This window comes from Rattus norvegicus, chromosome X (genome assembly GCF_021556685.1).
Source record: "Rattus norvegicus strain SHRSP/BbbUtx chromosome X, alternate assembly SHRSP_T2T, whole genome shotgun sequence".
Lineage (NCBI taxonomy): Eukaryota > Metazoa > Chordata > Mammalia > Rodentia > Muridae > Rattus > Rattus norvegicus.
The window spans coordinates 136,825,220-136,840,537 of NC_141554.1; the positions used below are offsets into that span (position 1 = coordinate 136,825,220).

Below are 15,318 nucleotides of genomic sequence, written 5' to 3' on the forward strand. Positions count from 1 at the left end.
TCTTCAAATCTTTCTTTTTTTTTTTTTTTGACAATTTTTTTATTAACTTGAGTATTTCTTATTTACATTTCGAATGTTATTCCCTTTCCCTATTTCCGGGCAAACATCCCCCTAACCCCTCCCCCTCCCCTTCTATATGGGTGTTCCCCTCCCCATCCTCCCCCCATTGCCGCCCTCCCCCCAACAATCACATTCACTGGGGGTTCAGTCTTGGCAGGACCAAGGGCTTCCCCTTCTACTGGTGATCTTACTAGGATATTCATTGCTACCTATGAGGTCAGAGTCCTATACATGGACTGACCCTGGACTCTTTAAATCTTTCTTGTATCAGCACAATTATATTGCCTCCTTTCTCCAATAATCATATTCTCTTTTAAACTATTCTTGACTTATACACCCTTCAAAAGCTCTTCCTTATTTTCTTTTTTACTTCTTCTTTCTTCCACCTATCTGTCTATGGAACTGTCTCCCTATACCTAAAATGTCCTCTTTTATCTAAATGTATTTTATTTGCCTGAGCACTGGCTCTTCTACTTAGCTCCATCCCCCTCTGAGTTTATTTGCTTTCTCCTTGACTTAATTTTCTCAGTGCCTCCCCCTTTTAAACTCCTCTCTGGCTCCCTCATTCTCATATTCTCTTCTTTTCTTACTTTTTGATCCACCCCCATAACTTGAACCCTTTAGACATTCTTGACTTCCCTCACCTCTGCTTTCTGCTTCCTGTTTTCCTCTTTAATTCCCCTCCTTACATCGGTATCTGGAGACTAGCTTGCTTATTCCCTTGGAAAATCCTGATTTGTCTCTCTTTACAGATGGGAGTTCCTTTCGTAAATATGGATCCACAGAACAAGGTTTCCTAGGGTAACCCTTGCTGACACCCTTAAAGAGGAAGCCCTTCCCTCAGAGAACAGGGTCCAACTAGTACAATTAACAGCTTTAACCAGAGCTCTAAAGTGAAATAGGAACAAAAGTCAGCATCTACCTAAGTCTGACCTTTTATTCCTCCATGCCTATATAGTGGTATAAAAGGAAATTTTACTCCATTGTTTGAACACCTCAATCTTCCAAAAAAAAAAAAAAAAAAAAAAAAAAACGCAGACAAGATAATGAGCTCTTCAACAGAACTTAATGAAACTGACCAAGAAGTTAGCCTCTCTTGAACCTCTCTTCCCCTTGCTTCTGATCCAGACCAGAAATTACTCTCATGGCTGTGGTATCAACCCCAATAAAACGTTATGTGGGAGACCTTTTCTTCTTAATGAGATCTTAGCAACTAAAGACTAAGTAATCATGCAACTTTAGATAATTTGCAACAAACTCTTCACAACTGCTCAAAACATTACTGTCAGGAGGTGGGCCCTCTTCTGCCTTGGGGGATGTAGCGATGATCTGACCAGTATTTAATAGGTTCTCATCCTTAAAACCCATCTGGAAGAGACCCTATAATAAGTCGTTCTGGCCTTTCTGCAGTAAAAGATCCTCAAATTGACTTCTGTATTTCCACAGCTGCCTCAGACCTTGAACCAGACCTTCTCCATGGGCACTCCAACCCAAGAAAAGTCTTATTCTTGCACATAAGTTGCATGTAAAAGGCCTAAAGTATCTCTTCAACCAAAGCAAACTGCTGTTCTGTAAATACCTAATTTCCTGCCACAAGGGCTGACCCTTCTGTTCCCCAGCCCTCTTAACTTCTCTTCATTCCTGGGACATGTCCCTGCTCTCTTTTAAAATTTCCACCCCTTGCCAAAACATTCACAAACTAGATTACAACTTATAACCATAGGCTTCCTTTCCCTGGGTGTCCTCATTTGTGGGGTACTTATCCTTGGACCTTCTAATAATGGTAAAAAGAGTGCGAAGGTTTCTACCATGTTAAACCGCTTCAGAGCACAGGTTCTTAAAGCTTTTTCCCATCATCTGAAGTTTTTTCTAACTTCTGTACTTTTCTAAGGCAGTCTCTTCCATAAAATAACGTTTCAATGTGACCAATCCTCTTTCTCCAAGCCGTTCCTTGGAACCATCCACAACATCTTGATATAGCCTTAGAGTTTCATTATATCTACTATTTTTTACTACACTTGAACACCAATGAAATATTCACTATCCCTCTCAAGTTCCACAGTCTACTTGGCCTCCACCATCCAGGCCATTAAAGCTCAAAGCTCAACAGTAAAGCCTTAACTCAATGGCTTATGTGGTCCTTGGAGAGCCTTAGCCTTTTTCCCTTTGGAGTATACTTTGTGTTATACATGTGTTTGTGTATGATTGAGATCCATTCAATACCAGATGGTTTTGTTCACATAATCTGAAATGGGTTTTCTATTTTTTACTATAGCTCATTAGAAAAACCTCTAAATGGAAACCCTGACAGCTGTCAATCTTCAATACCCTTTCTCAGCCTGAAATAGCTGTAACTGTCTTTGCCCTAATCCTCCCCCACCAACACCAAAGGGCCACCTGTACTGAGGCACAAGACAGTTAAGCAGGCAGTTTGGGCTACTGTTCTTATGGGGTATTGAAGCAAGAGACAGTTAGGCAGTTAGGCATTTAGTCCAAGTAAGGCCCTGACTCCAACTACCTCAACGGAATTTCCTAAAACTAATCCCATGTGAAGTCTTATGGCCTTTAGTTTATTATTTTAGTTAATTATGGACCTCTGAGAGAAACCTATCATCTTATTGCACCAGAAGACAAATCACCTTTTAACCCCATACCTACAGTTTTCTGATCTTCCTCTTTGTTCTGTAACCATTTAAAAATCACAGTCCTTGTCACTTAGTAGTGTTCTGTTTTGAAACTCTTCATGCATTAGGAGTTCCCTTTTCTAATAAATGACATTGGTTGGAGCACTCAAGTCTAAGGGATTTATTCATTATTGTTCAGAGGACATGATCCTGGGTCCTAGCAACTTGTAAATATACACACTCCAACTTGCTGCCTGCTGCCTTTACACTTACATCATCCCTCTCATCTTTTATCAGGTTTAGCATCAAAAATGCATCCCTTTTTCTCATTCAAATAGTTTTATATACTATTAAACTAGTAGAAAATGATTATATTATGTTATTATATATTATGTATCATATACTATATATAGTATTATACACTATTAAACTATTTTATAAACTATTAAAGTATTAAAAATTATTGAGTTTTATATGCTATTTCACTAGACTAATTTTTTTCTTTTTATCTTTCCACCTTTTATCTACTTGCTTACCTTTTACTTATCTATTGAATCATCATCTCTATATCTATCATTCATCTATCTATCTATCTATCTATCTATCTATCTATCTATCTATCTATCTATCTATCTATCCATCCATTCATCTACCATAAACGATCAATTTTCTGGGGTTTTGCTCTTTTTCTTGACCCCTGCTTTTAAAATTTGTCTCCTCCAATAAAATTTCACTTGGATTCAGTCCCTACATCTCAGTCTTACATTCCCTCCAACTCTTTACTGATTCATCCTTTCTGGACTTTCCTTCTTTTTTATCTTTCTTCATTTATTTAAGCTTTTCAAAACTTGATATTGCTCATATTTGAACACATTTCCTTTATTTTCTGCTTTCCGTATCTTTATCCTGTGCTTACTACTGGCTTCTCTGTTTTAAAAAGGATTTTAAAAAGGACAATAAGAAAGGAAAAGGTTAAACCTTATTTCTTAGTAAATAAGTACCTCTCACCCATCTGTATTTGGCTTAAATCATTTGATGAGTTAGAGCTTTAACACAATAGACGAGAGACTGAAAGCATATTGTGAAACTATATTCCCTTCTTACAAATATCATAGCAACATTTTCTCTCCTCTCCCTGTTCCTTTCCCCCCTTCCCCACACTAATACTTTCTTCTACTGCTTTTTCATCAAGTTCCATTTACCTGCATCTCTGCCAAAGTAAACACTTACTTACCTTCAAAATTGTCAAATATTTGTTATGTTTTATAGGCTTTTAAAAAGTACCCTTGTCTTCTTCACTACCAATTGTGGATGTGCCCCTTTAAAATCTCCTCCTACCTAACCTCCCCAAGTCCCTCCCTTCTCTTCTCTGTTTCTGCGTCACCTATTTCTCAGTTATTTTTGCCTGCTTGCAGGATGTCTCTCTTTTCTGCATCCTTCTCTGTTGTTATATGCCTCCCCTACACCTTGCCTCTCTCCTTTCCTCTGGCCCTAGCTTCCATTTTTCTTTTTCTGACTTGGTTCATATTTGTTCTTTATTTTCCTATATCACTACAGCCTGCCTCTCCCTCTTGTCATCTGCTGATGGAAAGGAGTACCTGAGCTAGTCCTTGGTCCCTGATTTTAGCCTTTAAAGTCTGTCCTCACATCTACTTATCTCCCCACATACATCTGTTAGCAACCACTCTATTTTACTTTCCTCTACTGATTCTACTTTCCTTCTCTCCCCATTGGCTCCTAACTCTTGCTTGGTGAATGTCCACAGAAAACCAAGTTTGGACAAAAGCCTTGCTGCATCAGTTCAGCTACCATTTTCCCCAAGCCTACCTTTGACGACCCTCAGTGCTCAGCCTGGTCCCTTGCTCTCTGCCATTCCTCGGGGGATATCCTGTCTCCCTGGTCTGTCTTCAGCAAAAGTGGGTCACTTTGACCAGATCCCCCTGCACTCCTCTCCTCTGAAGTCTCTTCCTGAATTTTGCACCTTCCAAACTCCGCTGACTCCTTGACCGTTTCCACTAGCCTATGCGCTGTTCCGAGTCCAGCTCTCTGATGGCAGCTGCACCCAAGAACACAGTTCCAACTGGTGTCGGGCTCTTCCTTCTTTACTGTCTTTCCTGGCTTCTGTTCTCTTCTTTTACTATTTCGTTGCAAAGTCCCTTTGCCTTTCCTTAACAATGGTACTCGGTCTTCCTTGCTGGGTTTCTCTTTTGTTTTTCTTCAGACAGACTTACTTTGTAGCCCTCAATTCATAGTAATCTTGCCTTAGACATTCAAATGCTGGGATTACAGTATGTGCTTGCCACTTGCCTGTCTTGCTGGTCTGTTTCTTTTTGAAGTTTTTTTCTTACTTTTCCCTCCCTCCTCCTCCCTCCCTTTCCCTATCTTTCTTGCTTCCTTCTTTTCACTCTTGTTTACCACCCTTCCCTTTCCTTTCCCTTGATCTTCAATTCCATTCCTTTCTTACCATTCTTCACACCAGTCCTCAGCTCTTTCCTGCTTTTTATTTTTCTCACACCATCTTTCCATTGACTCCACACACTACATTTTTCTTTCCATGTCTTTTAACATTTTTTTGCTATTTTATCATTTTTTATGTGTATGGGTGTTTTGCATGAATAGGATGTGAACCACATGAGCTGGTGCCCTGAGACCAGAAAAGGCTTTGTGTCTCCTGGATCTGGAATTACAGTGCTGAGCTGCCATGTATGTGCTGGGAATTAAACCTAGGTCTTCTGCAAGGAAGTCAGTCCTCTTAACTGCTGAGCCATCTCCCCATTTCCTAGCGTCATCCTTTTAAGGTGGATTCTATCTCTACTTACCTGTTATCTTTTACTATGTTTATATTTTGATTAAACTTTGGATCTCTCTTGCTGCTGCAAATCTATTTCACTTTACTCCTTTTGTTTTCATTCACTATCGTATTTCCAAATTTTAAAAACGGTACATTTTCCTGCTCATCATTTTTATACTTTTGATCCTTTCCCTCTCCCTTTTTCTTTTCTTGCCTTCTCTGATTACTTTCTCTCACTCATTCTCTTTTCCATCTTCCCCCTTCTTCCTATGCTTTCACTACGTTTCCTGCCATTCTTCCTCCATTCTTCCACTGTCTTCCTCCCTTTATGAGTTCCTGCTATTTTCTTCAATGTCTGTGTATACGTGTGTACACCCCATGTATTCTGGTGCCTGCAGAAACGGGGACAGGATCACTGGAACTGGAGACTTACAGTTGTCTATGCCACCTGATGTGAGTGTTGGGACCAAGGTTGGTCCTCTGCAAGAACAGCAAATGTTCTTATTAACAGAACATTAATCATCTCTCTGGGTCCTTTTTATTTAAGCCTCTGCTTTACCTCCTCTACTTTCCATCATCTTAATTTAGAATCCAGTCTATGCTGAATTGCTTTCCCTATCAGATCCCCTATGTGTTTTTCTTTGTGTTTTTTTAATACACCCCTGCCCCGTGTTTGAGGGTTTTCTTTCTAGCTGTATGCTTCTTTCTCTTTCTACTTAATATTTTCCTATTTTACTCTTAAAATACCCAGAAGCCTACCTATCTACCTAGGATGATCACTATTTTCTTTCAACTCTTTTGGTGGCTTTTCAAAATACCTCCTATCCATATTGTACTAGTTCTGCACTTTGTCTGTACTGCTCCATTCCCTGTAAGTTTTGTTTTAGTTTTTAATCTCAACTTTTATTTCATTTTTACTTGGTTCATTTTGCTTTTCAAAACTTTTCCTTTTCTTTCCTCTCTCTAGACTGTTCTTCATCTCCTCCATTTCTCCTTTCTCCTCCCATCTCCTTTTATGACTTAGCATGTTATCAGTTCCTCTTCTTAAACTTTTCTCTTTTCCTGCTCTGCTGTTTTCTCATCTGTCTACATATGTTTTACTTTAGTTTAGTTTAGTTTAGTTTTTTTTTTTTTTTAAAGCTGATACCCCTTCCGCCGACAAGGTTTGGATTTCTTACTGGCTTCTCCTTTTCAAACATCTCTCCCACACAATTCCCTTTTTCTTTTTCTTGTTCCCACTGACTTAAAAAAAAAACTTGTCTTTCTTCTTTTTTGTTTTCTTTCCTTCTTTTCTATCCTTGCTAGTTTCCCTTGCTTCTTTACTTTCTCCCTCCTCCCTTTCCTCCAGTTCCCCCTTTTTCTTCCCTGTTTATTTTGTCCTTTTACTTCCCTTTTTCTCTTTCCCCTTTCTTCTTCCCTCCTTTCACCTCTCCCCCTCTGGCCTCCCATTTTCCTTTTCCTCCTCCCATGTTTACCCTTCCCTCCTCCTATGTTTACCCTTCCCTCCTCCCATGTTTACACTTCCCTCCTCCCATGTTTACCCTTCCCTCCTCCCATGTTTACCCTTCCCTCCTCCCATGTTTACCCTTCCCTCCTCCCATGTTTACCCTTCCCTCCTCCCATGTTTACCTCTCCCTCCTCCCATGTTTACCCTTCCCTCCTCCCATGTTTACCCTTCCCTCCTCCCATGTTTACCTCTCCCTCCTCCCATGTTTACCCTTCCCTCCTCCCATGTTTACCTCTCCCTCCTCCCATGTTTACCCTTCCCTCCTCCCATGTTTACCTCTCCCTCCTCCCATGTTTACCCTTCCCTCCTCCCATGTTTACCCTTCCCTCCTCCCATGTTTACCCTTCCCTCCTCCCATGTTTACCTCTCCCTCCTCCCATGTTTACCCTTCCCTCCTCCCATGTTTACCTCTCCCTCCTATCTTTTCTACCCTCCTCCAATCTTTACCCTTCCCTCTATCTTCACCCCTTCCTTTTTCATCTTCTCATTATCCATTTCTCCTCCCTTCCTCCCACCTTTTCCTTTTTAATCCTCTTTCCTTCTCTTCCTCATGTCTTCCCCTTTTCACTCTTGTCTCTACATCTACCCTCTTTTCCTCCTCTTTCTTGTTCTCATCTTCTTCCTTCTTTCCCCCCTTCTTTCCCTCGTTTTCTCTCCCCTTCTCTCCCCTTTTCCTTTTTACTCCCTTTCACTCTCCCTCTTGCCTCTCTCCCTTCCTTTCCCTCCCTCATTTTCTCTTTCTTCCTCTTTCACATAGCATCTTTTGCAATATTTCTGAAGCCTCAGCAAGCATGCTGTCCCTGTCCGTACTTCCTTTGTGGATTACTACCTTGCTTTCTCCCAACCTCTTCCCCCTTTGTAACTTACTGATCCTCTTTCCCCTCCTTACCTTTTTTACTTACTCTTTTTTTACTGCTCCATCTCGTCAGCTTTGTAGGATTGAAGTGTCTTGAATAAATCTTCCCTGCACACCTTCCCTGAGTGTTGGAATTTCTTCCATTTAAATCCTTTTTAAATCCCTCTGTCACAACCTTAATCTTTAGCTTTCTTCACTAGCTCTTCCTTGCTTGTCTGTCTAGTCTTCCTCCTCCTCCGCTCCTGCCTAGCTCTTATTTTTTTCTTTTCTTCCTCCCTCCCCATCCCCCCCATTAAATCTCCTAATGCTGGATTCTACTTATTTTCTTCTCTCTCTCCTTGGCTTCATTATTTCTTCTGTATCACCTTTATCCACTAGGTGTTTCTTCCTTGTCAAGGTTCTTTGTCCTTTTTTTCTATTCCTTGCTTTGTATATTGTAATTTTCTTTTTTGATCTCTGAATATTATCCCTTTCATTAATTTCTGTGAGTTTTTTCTCTTAGTGGTTTGTTTTATTTCACTTTTGAATGTTTTTCTTAACTAACTGTCTCAACTTACTTCACTCATCTGCTTCTGTATTTCTTACCTATGTCTGCATACTATCTCCTCGTACTGGCTGTTTGTTAAACTTTGTATATATATTTATTTCTTATGTGTGTTTATACCCTTTTGTTAATTGGATCTGTAACTGGAATGTGCCTCCTATGGTGCCTGACAGAGGTACTGTGGGCTTCTAGTATATGCTTTTGCATGGGGCTCATATATACATATACATATACATGTATATATATATGTATGTGTACATGTATATGTATATATATTCATGTGAGCATAGTGATTATATAAAGAAATGTTTACTATGTGGTTGTTCAGCCTCCACTTATCTACTTTGTCTTTTCTCTCTCTCTCACCTGTTTCAGTTTGTCTTCTAGTTTCAGGGACACTTGCTTCCTGCTTTTCTTCTATACTATCTTTCCTTTGAAGTCTTTGTAAATGGTAGGCAATTCTTTTCTGAAGCATTGCTTGTTTCTATAAAACATTAAAAACATGTTAAATGTTTCAAATTTAAATAGAAACTTTTAAGTAAAATTACAACATAGATGATTTCAAATGTGATGATGTACCTGAAGTAGACCTTTGTTCCTGTCTGGAGATGTCTATGTTCACAATGAATTTGAAGAAATGTAGTAAGAGGTAAGTTTTTAAAGCATAGCATAAAATTGTGTGTATGCATGTGCATGTGTGGATATTTTCTTGGCATATGGAAATTAAAGTTAAGGTATTGTGCATGCTAGGCAATCCCTTTTCTCCTTAGCATATTTTCATAATGCAATCTATTTTAACTTTCTGGGGAGTTTTGAATTACAGATTTGGGCTAGTATCTTCATTGATAACTATCTTCTGAAAATTCACACTTTAAAATATAAAAATGTGGCAAAAACGTCTCTTGAAATAGGCTGAGCCCAGCAAAAGCTAACTACCTTTCGGTTAATTTCCTCTCTGATTTTCCGGTGATGTTCTTCAACCTTTGTTTCTCTCCTTACTTCATCTCCGATCTTTGTCAGAAGTGACATCTCCTTGAATTGCCATTCCTAAAGGACATGCCATCACAGTGGTCAGCATATGTCTATTTCATTTTAAAAGTATTTTCTCTTTATTCAACCAATATATCAATTAGATCAAATTAATGGCCTAACCACATTTGGGCCAACATTAAAGCAAATCCTACATTGGGTTTTGAATGTGCTCATCTGACATCCATTGGGAATGTCTTGGTGGATGTAATGGAATGGAAAAGGAGTGACATTGCTTTATTATTACAAGCATGAATCCCACACAACATGACTCTAATGATGAATCTCAAGAGATATTGGCAAAAGGGAGGGTGTTTTCTTTCTTTGAAGTCAGGGAGGATATCACATGGAACTTGATGGTCATAAAAATATTCTGACAGAAACATTAAACAAACATCCATGTCAGAGCTCATGTGTAGGTCAAAGGACAACTCCATAGTGTGATCTCTCTCCTAATTTCACATATGTTCCAGGGCTTGAACTCAGGTAATCAGGCTTGTACAGGAAGTGCCTTTATCCATGAATTCATCCAGCTGTCCTGAACTTATCCTCTAAATTGAAAGAACTACGCATGATATAGTGAACCAACTGTAAACAACCATACAAGTTTCCCATTCAAAATTTATTGACCCTTACCTCTTCAATTTGTTGACGTAGACTCAGTTTTTTTCTAACCTCATCCCAATGTTGTCTGTCTTCTTCCTTCATCTGTACTGTACTTCGTCTTTCCAAGGTGTCCTCAATTTTGTCTAGTTCTTTATTAATCATATTTAAATGTCTAAATAAAAGTGAAATAGAGGAATGTAAAATGGATGTTTCCTTCAGGATACCTACTACTTTACAACTATGGTATAGCAACATGTATAGTGTGAGGTGAATGCATGGATTATGGGAGCCAGAGGATAAGGGAACTGACTTTCAATTAAGATACCTCTCATCTTCCTTTTTCCCTTCTAAGCCTGAGGCTTGATCTCTACATGGTAATGTGTGATTAAGTAGCTGAAGAAGGATGCACAGTTGGTAGCAGAATAGAATAGTAACATTAGCCTCAGAAAAGGTTGTTATAATTTGTTCATTGTGGCTTTGAAATAATTTAAACTTAGGTTTAAAATGTGTTAAAAAATACTTTCTTCCTCTGGTCCCTCAGGCCTGGCTTTCACAAGATTGGTGATTTGTACTTTGGATTTCTAGAAAAGTTTGACTTGCCTCTTAGGCTCCTGCTGGCTCCAATTTCTCAGATGGAAACTTACCATCCTAGCACTGTCATTAAGGTTTTTAATCCCTGCACCTCTTTATGTGCCTTTTGTAATTTTCTAAAAATTTAATTGTGTTTATGGGTGTTTTGCCTGCATATAATTCTGTGCATTGCATGCCTGCAGTGCAATGGAGGCCAGAAGAAGGCATCAGACCCTCAGAACTGGAGTTTTAGATGGTTGTGAACCACGATATGTGTGTTGAAAATCAGACCCTAATCCACTGGAAGAGTATACAGTACTGAGACATCTATTCAGCCTGCCTTGATGTATCCTTTTTGTTCTCCATGTTGAAAACTCTGAGGAACTTAAATGTATTTAATACTTTTATGAATCCATCTTCAATTATTTCTCATAGTTTTGTAGTTTTGGGTGTTTATAATGTGTCCATGAAATATTCATGACCGATGACTCTACCTGAGTTTAATTAAGTGGTTGTGATGAGGGCTGGCTTTTTTCCCTTCTTGTAACAACCACTGCTGAAACTCAGCAGCAGCAGCGTTGTCACAGGCCCGTCTCTCTTCGTTCAGTTTGTTTACTTGATTTTCTATTATTTTCTGCAAAAAAGTATTAGATGTTATATACTTGCCATAATAAATGTATCCTTTGATATATTTTCATAAAATGTAAGCTTACATAAATGTTCCAAGTTTTAAAAGCTTCTAATTCTGCTAACCTGTTTTTAGGCCTTGTATGGCCCCTTCCCACAAGTCAACTTTTTAATGCAAAATTCAAGTGGGTTGTCTTTTACAAACTCTTTACAGAGACTGTATTCCAAGAATATTTTAAGGAACTATTGTGCAAAGGGTCTACCTTTTCACAAAATTCTTTATGGGTCCCAAATAAAAGAAACTGAAATGTTTAACTTACTTGTTCTCTTATATAATTTCGTTCAAAGTCAATTTTTAAAGTGGTAAGATATTGTCTGTATTTGTTGAGCTCTTTTAATGAACATACAACCTACAAATACAAACATGAAAAATATTATTATAAAATTGTAAAAATGATAACACATTTAGAGAAGAGGATAAGATCATTTTAGTAACAGATTTAGGATCAAATGGAACAATAACAGATTTCGCAACAGTTTTGTAGTCACTATCTCTAGGTGATTGAACCTCCGAAAACCTTTCTAAATATCATTTCCCTAATATAGTGCCAAGTCAAAAATTTTTAGAAACATATGCAAAATAAATTTATCAGTGTATTTGCACATCAAAATGGTTTGGTGATTATCTTTTCAATCATTCAAAAATGTCAAGTAGAATGTTTTCACAAAAAAAAGAAGCCATCCAATACCAAGCATTTTATTGACTTTTGTCTGTGTTATTTACGAGTGGTCAACTAGAAGTGGTCAACAGATATCAAAGCACTTAACATGTGCTTAGATTTTTCTTTTTGAAGAAGAAAGTTTTATTGAAACAGGTCTGTTTCTCTTGGATAAAAATACAAACCTTTCCCCCCCTATATGAGACTTCTTTATCTCTCATCTTTCTTTTCTGTAAGTTTTTTTTTAAACAAAACTGATTACATTTATCAAAAATAACAGACTAAAGAAACTAAAACAATTTTTTTGAGAGATAACAGCTAGGAATCTTAGAAAAATCATAATCCTGTGGTAGAATTCTCTAGGAAAAACAGTGAAGTCAAGAATTTGGATTGAAGTAAAAAGACTCAGCATCTTACTTGGCTTTGTGTTGTAATATTTAAAATTTTGTAATAAGGTAAAGTACCAAATAAATGACATATTGTGGACAATAATACATTAATACATACATGTCAAAGAATGAATTTTAGGAATTCAATTATGATTTCAGGATATGAGAAAAATATTGAATTTTCCTGTATAGTAACATAATGATCACTGATACTGTGAGGGAGAAGGGAAGGATGGTAGAGAAGATTTTCGAAGTATATGAGGGAAACAAAGGTTGCATATATCAATAAATTTCTTCTAGGTGCTTAGATTTTTTTACTGGTAAGAAGTAGGCCTCAACGCACTTTATTATTGCCGGTGATGTATCCTCCCTTTCTTAGTTTCTTGAGAATGTCTTTTCGTTTGAAGTATGATTTTAAGTGTGGATCATGAAGACTTTTGTAGGTGGTTTCCATGAGTTTACAATATGGGTCATTAAGGTTAAAATCGAAAGAAGGCTGGTAAAGCTGCAAAAAGTAATAGATTTGAAATTAATGCAATTGCAAAATTCATGAAATCACAGTTTAAAACCTCAGTTTATTGAAATAATTAGAATGTTAATTGAAAAAAACATTCAAGCAACCAAAGTGAGAGAATGCGATGGGTTGATCTGGGTAAATACATTGCCTTTCAACTTCCCTCTATTCTTCTGGTCTACTTATAAATTCTGTGCTTGATCTACCTATATAACCTCAACCTTAGTCCAATTCCTATATACATAGGTCAGGGTAGACTGTCAGGAAAGAGTAGAGAGTACATGGTTGGTTTCAGGAGCCAGATGGATCAAGGCACAGAAGCAGCAATCCACATGTTGTATATGAGTAGTCCAGAAAGCCCTCAATTTGTCAAGTTGATGCTGCGGTTGAAGAAAAGTCTGGAGAGAGTGATTACAGCTCTTTCTGGGGATTCCTATTATTAAAGTGAGTTTAAGAAGGTTAAAACATTGTAATTCAATTCCATTTGTGTGAAAATAAAGGTGATACACAAATCGTAATCATGGCATAATGTTTCAAATTCAACAGCTAAAAAGGGCAAAGTAAGCCACTTAAACACCATTAAAACATAGTTTACCTTTTCACTTATATTTGTTGTGTAGAATATATTAGTACTTCCTGGGATAATAGGCAGTTTGGCCCCAAGAGGCAAATCTAATAGACTAGCTGGTCCAATCTTTGGAATGATAGGTTTCTGTTTTTTCTGTGGGAAAGAAAATTGAAATTTACGTCTTTTGTACTAGGAAGTCTTCATTTAGTTTATATCAGTTGCTTCACTTCAACTAGATAGCACAACCCAGGTTGCTAGGCACTTAGGTGGAAGAAACTCCCTGCCCATGGATCAAGAAGGCCTTGCCTCACCAGTTCCTAAGCTACAACCCTACTTTTGGGTTCTGCCCAAGAGTATCAGCTAGTGGCACCTTGAATCACCCATTGGCATGGTCAGAGAGTGACCTAAGTTAAAAACAAAATAATTTAAAAAAAGCACACACACACACACAAAAACCCCAAATCAAAACTGCCCTGTTTCTGTCCTTCAGCGCAGGCTCTATCCGCATCATCCCACCTGCTGGCCTTAAACCTGCCCTGGGCAAGAAAGAAGGGCAATGCACAAATGGACACTGGATAGGCCACCACTCACAGAACTACATGTGTCTTTGTTGTTTGTTAGGTTGCCGGAAGCCGCTTTAGAGGCAGCAGCTTCAGCAGCCTTTAAACAGTTGCTTAGGTACAAGTCCATAGCTACCCAGCAGCCCCTAAGGGCTGCGGCCTGGGGTAGCAAACTGTCTTCAGGTCTCCCTTTCTGTGACCGTCTCCTCCAATGTCCTGAACAAGACTGAGCCAAGGCCCTAGACACCTGGGTAACAGGACCTCAAGGATGCACACATCACAATGCTGATTTGCTGGCGTTCTCAGTAGATGTCCTCAAGGCCACGCCCAATGGGTGTCGCCCTTAAGACGCGTCACACCAGCATAAGTCACCCCAATAGAAGTTTCCATAATAGAGGTGGCTCAAACAGAAGTAGCTCTAACAGATGCCACATCGACAGTTGAGTCGTCAGCTTCTAAAGACGTTGCCAAGAAAAACGTTGCCTGAACAGCCAACACTCCAACAGACATCCCCTTCATAAACTGTCCCAGTATACATTGTTCCAACTGATGTCGCCCCAGTGGATGTCATCCCAATGGATGTCGCATTAACAGACGTTATTCTGGATGGTGGGGGCAAGGACCCAGTTGCTGCTCTGGAAGCGCATGTGCATCACCCAGTTGCTGCTCTGGGAGCGCATGCGCATCACCTAAACCTAGCATTTTCAATGATTTGAATTGAGAAAGTAGTCTGAAAGGCCTTTAAGAGTACCACAGGAATGGGGTGGATTTCACAGTTCTCTTACATGAATACCCTCACCAAATGCAGAGTACCACAGGAAGGGGGTGGATTTCACAGTTCTCTGAAATGAATACCCTAACCAAATGCATCAAAGCTATCATTTCTTTTCAACAAACATCCAGATTCATGAACAATTGGCTTTCTCTGTTATTTTCCTTTGCTCCTGGATATGTGAATTTCCAGTCCTACTTGAGACCCAAGTTTTGTTAAGACAGGCATTTCAGACTAAGAGATATCTGGGACACTTGGGACACTTTACTGAACTGTATTAGATGCTAGCCAAGATGAAAGAACCAGTTGTGGAACTAATTCAGCAACATGGCCAGATAGCAGCCGAAAAAACATCTGTTGAAATTAAGGGGCTAGGTGTTTAACAATATTATGGGTTAAAGTATATAAATTATTGACATGGAACCTACATCAAGACAACAGAAAACAGGTCAAGTCCTGGGATAAGTTAGTCCATAAAGAGTTTTTTTTGTTGAGGCAGGGTTTTACTAAGTAGCCTCGACTGACCTCACAATCACAGATCTTCCTGTCTCAGCTTCCTGAAGGATGGGATTGCAGACATAT

At 38.8% G+C, this 15,318-nt stretch overlaps 1 protein-coding gene across 8 annotated transcripts in view; it reads right to left on the bottom strand.

Annotated features, from left to right (window-relative positions):
* Fsip2l1 (fibrous sheath-interacting protein 2 like 1) overlaps positions 1-14,468 on the bottom strand; it is a 31,901-nt gene extending 17,433 nt beyond the window's left edge. For 7 of the 8 annotated variants that reach the window (NM_001433188.1, NM_001433186.1, NM_001433185.1 and 4 more), the window contains exons 1-8: positions 13,996-14,192; positions 13,432-13,557; positions 12,666-12,827; positions 11,535-11,624; positions 11,082-11,221; positions 10,048-10,189; positions 9,319-9,429; positions 8,749-8,866 (exon numbers count right to left, since the gene is read on the bottom strand). In NM_001433188.1, coding sequence (NP_001420117.1) covers positions 8,749-8,866; positions 9,319-9,429; positions 10,048-10,189; positions 11,082-11,221; positions 11,535-11,624; positions 12,666-12,827; positions 13,432-13,557; positions 13,996-14,094 — 988 coding nt within the window. In that variant the 5' untranslated portion in view covers positions 14,095-14,192. Of the gene's footprint in view, positions 1-8,748; positions 8,867-9,318; positions 9,430-10,047; positions 10,190-11,081; positions 11,222-11,534; positions 11,625-12,665; positions 12,828-13,431; positions 13,558-13,995; positions 14,193-14,225 lie in introns of those variants that run through there. The other variant, NM_001433190.1, reaches the window with a different exon arrangement.
* Positions 14,469-15,318: the final 850 nt, after the last annotated feature.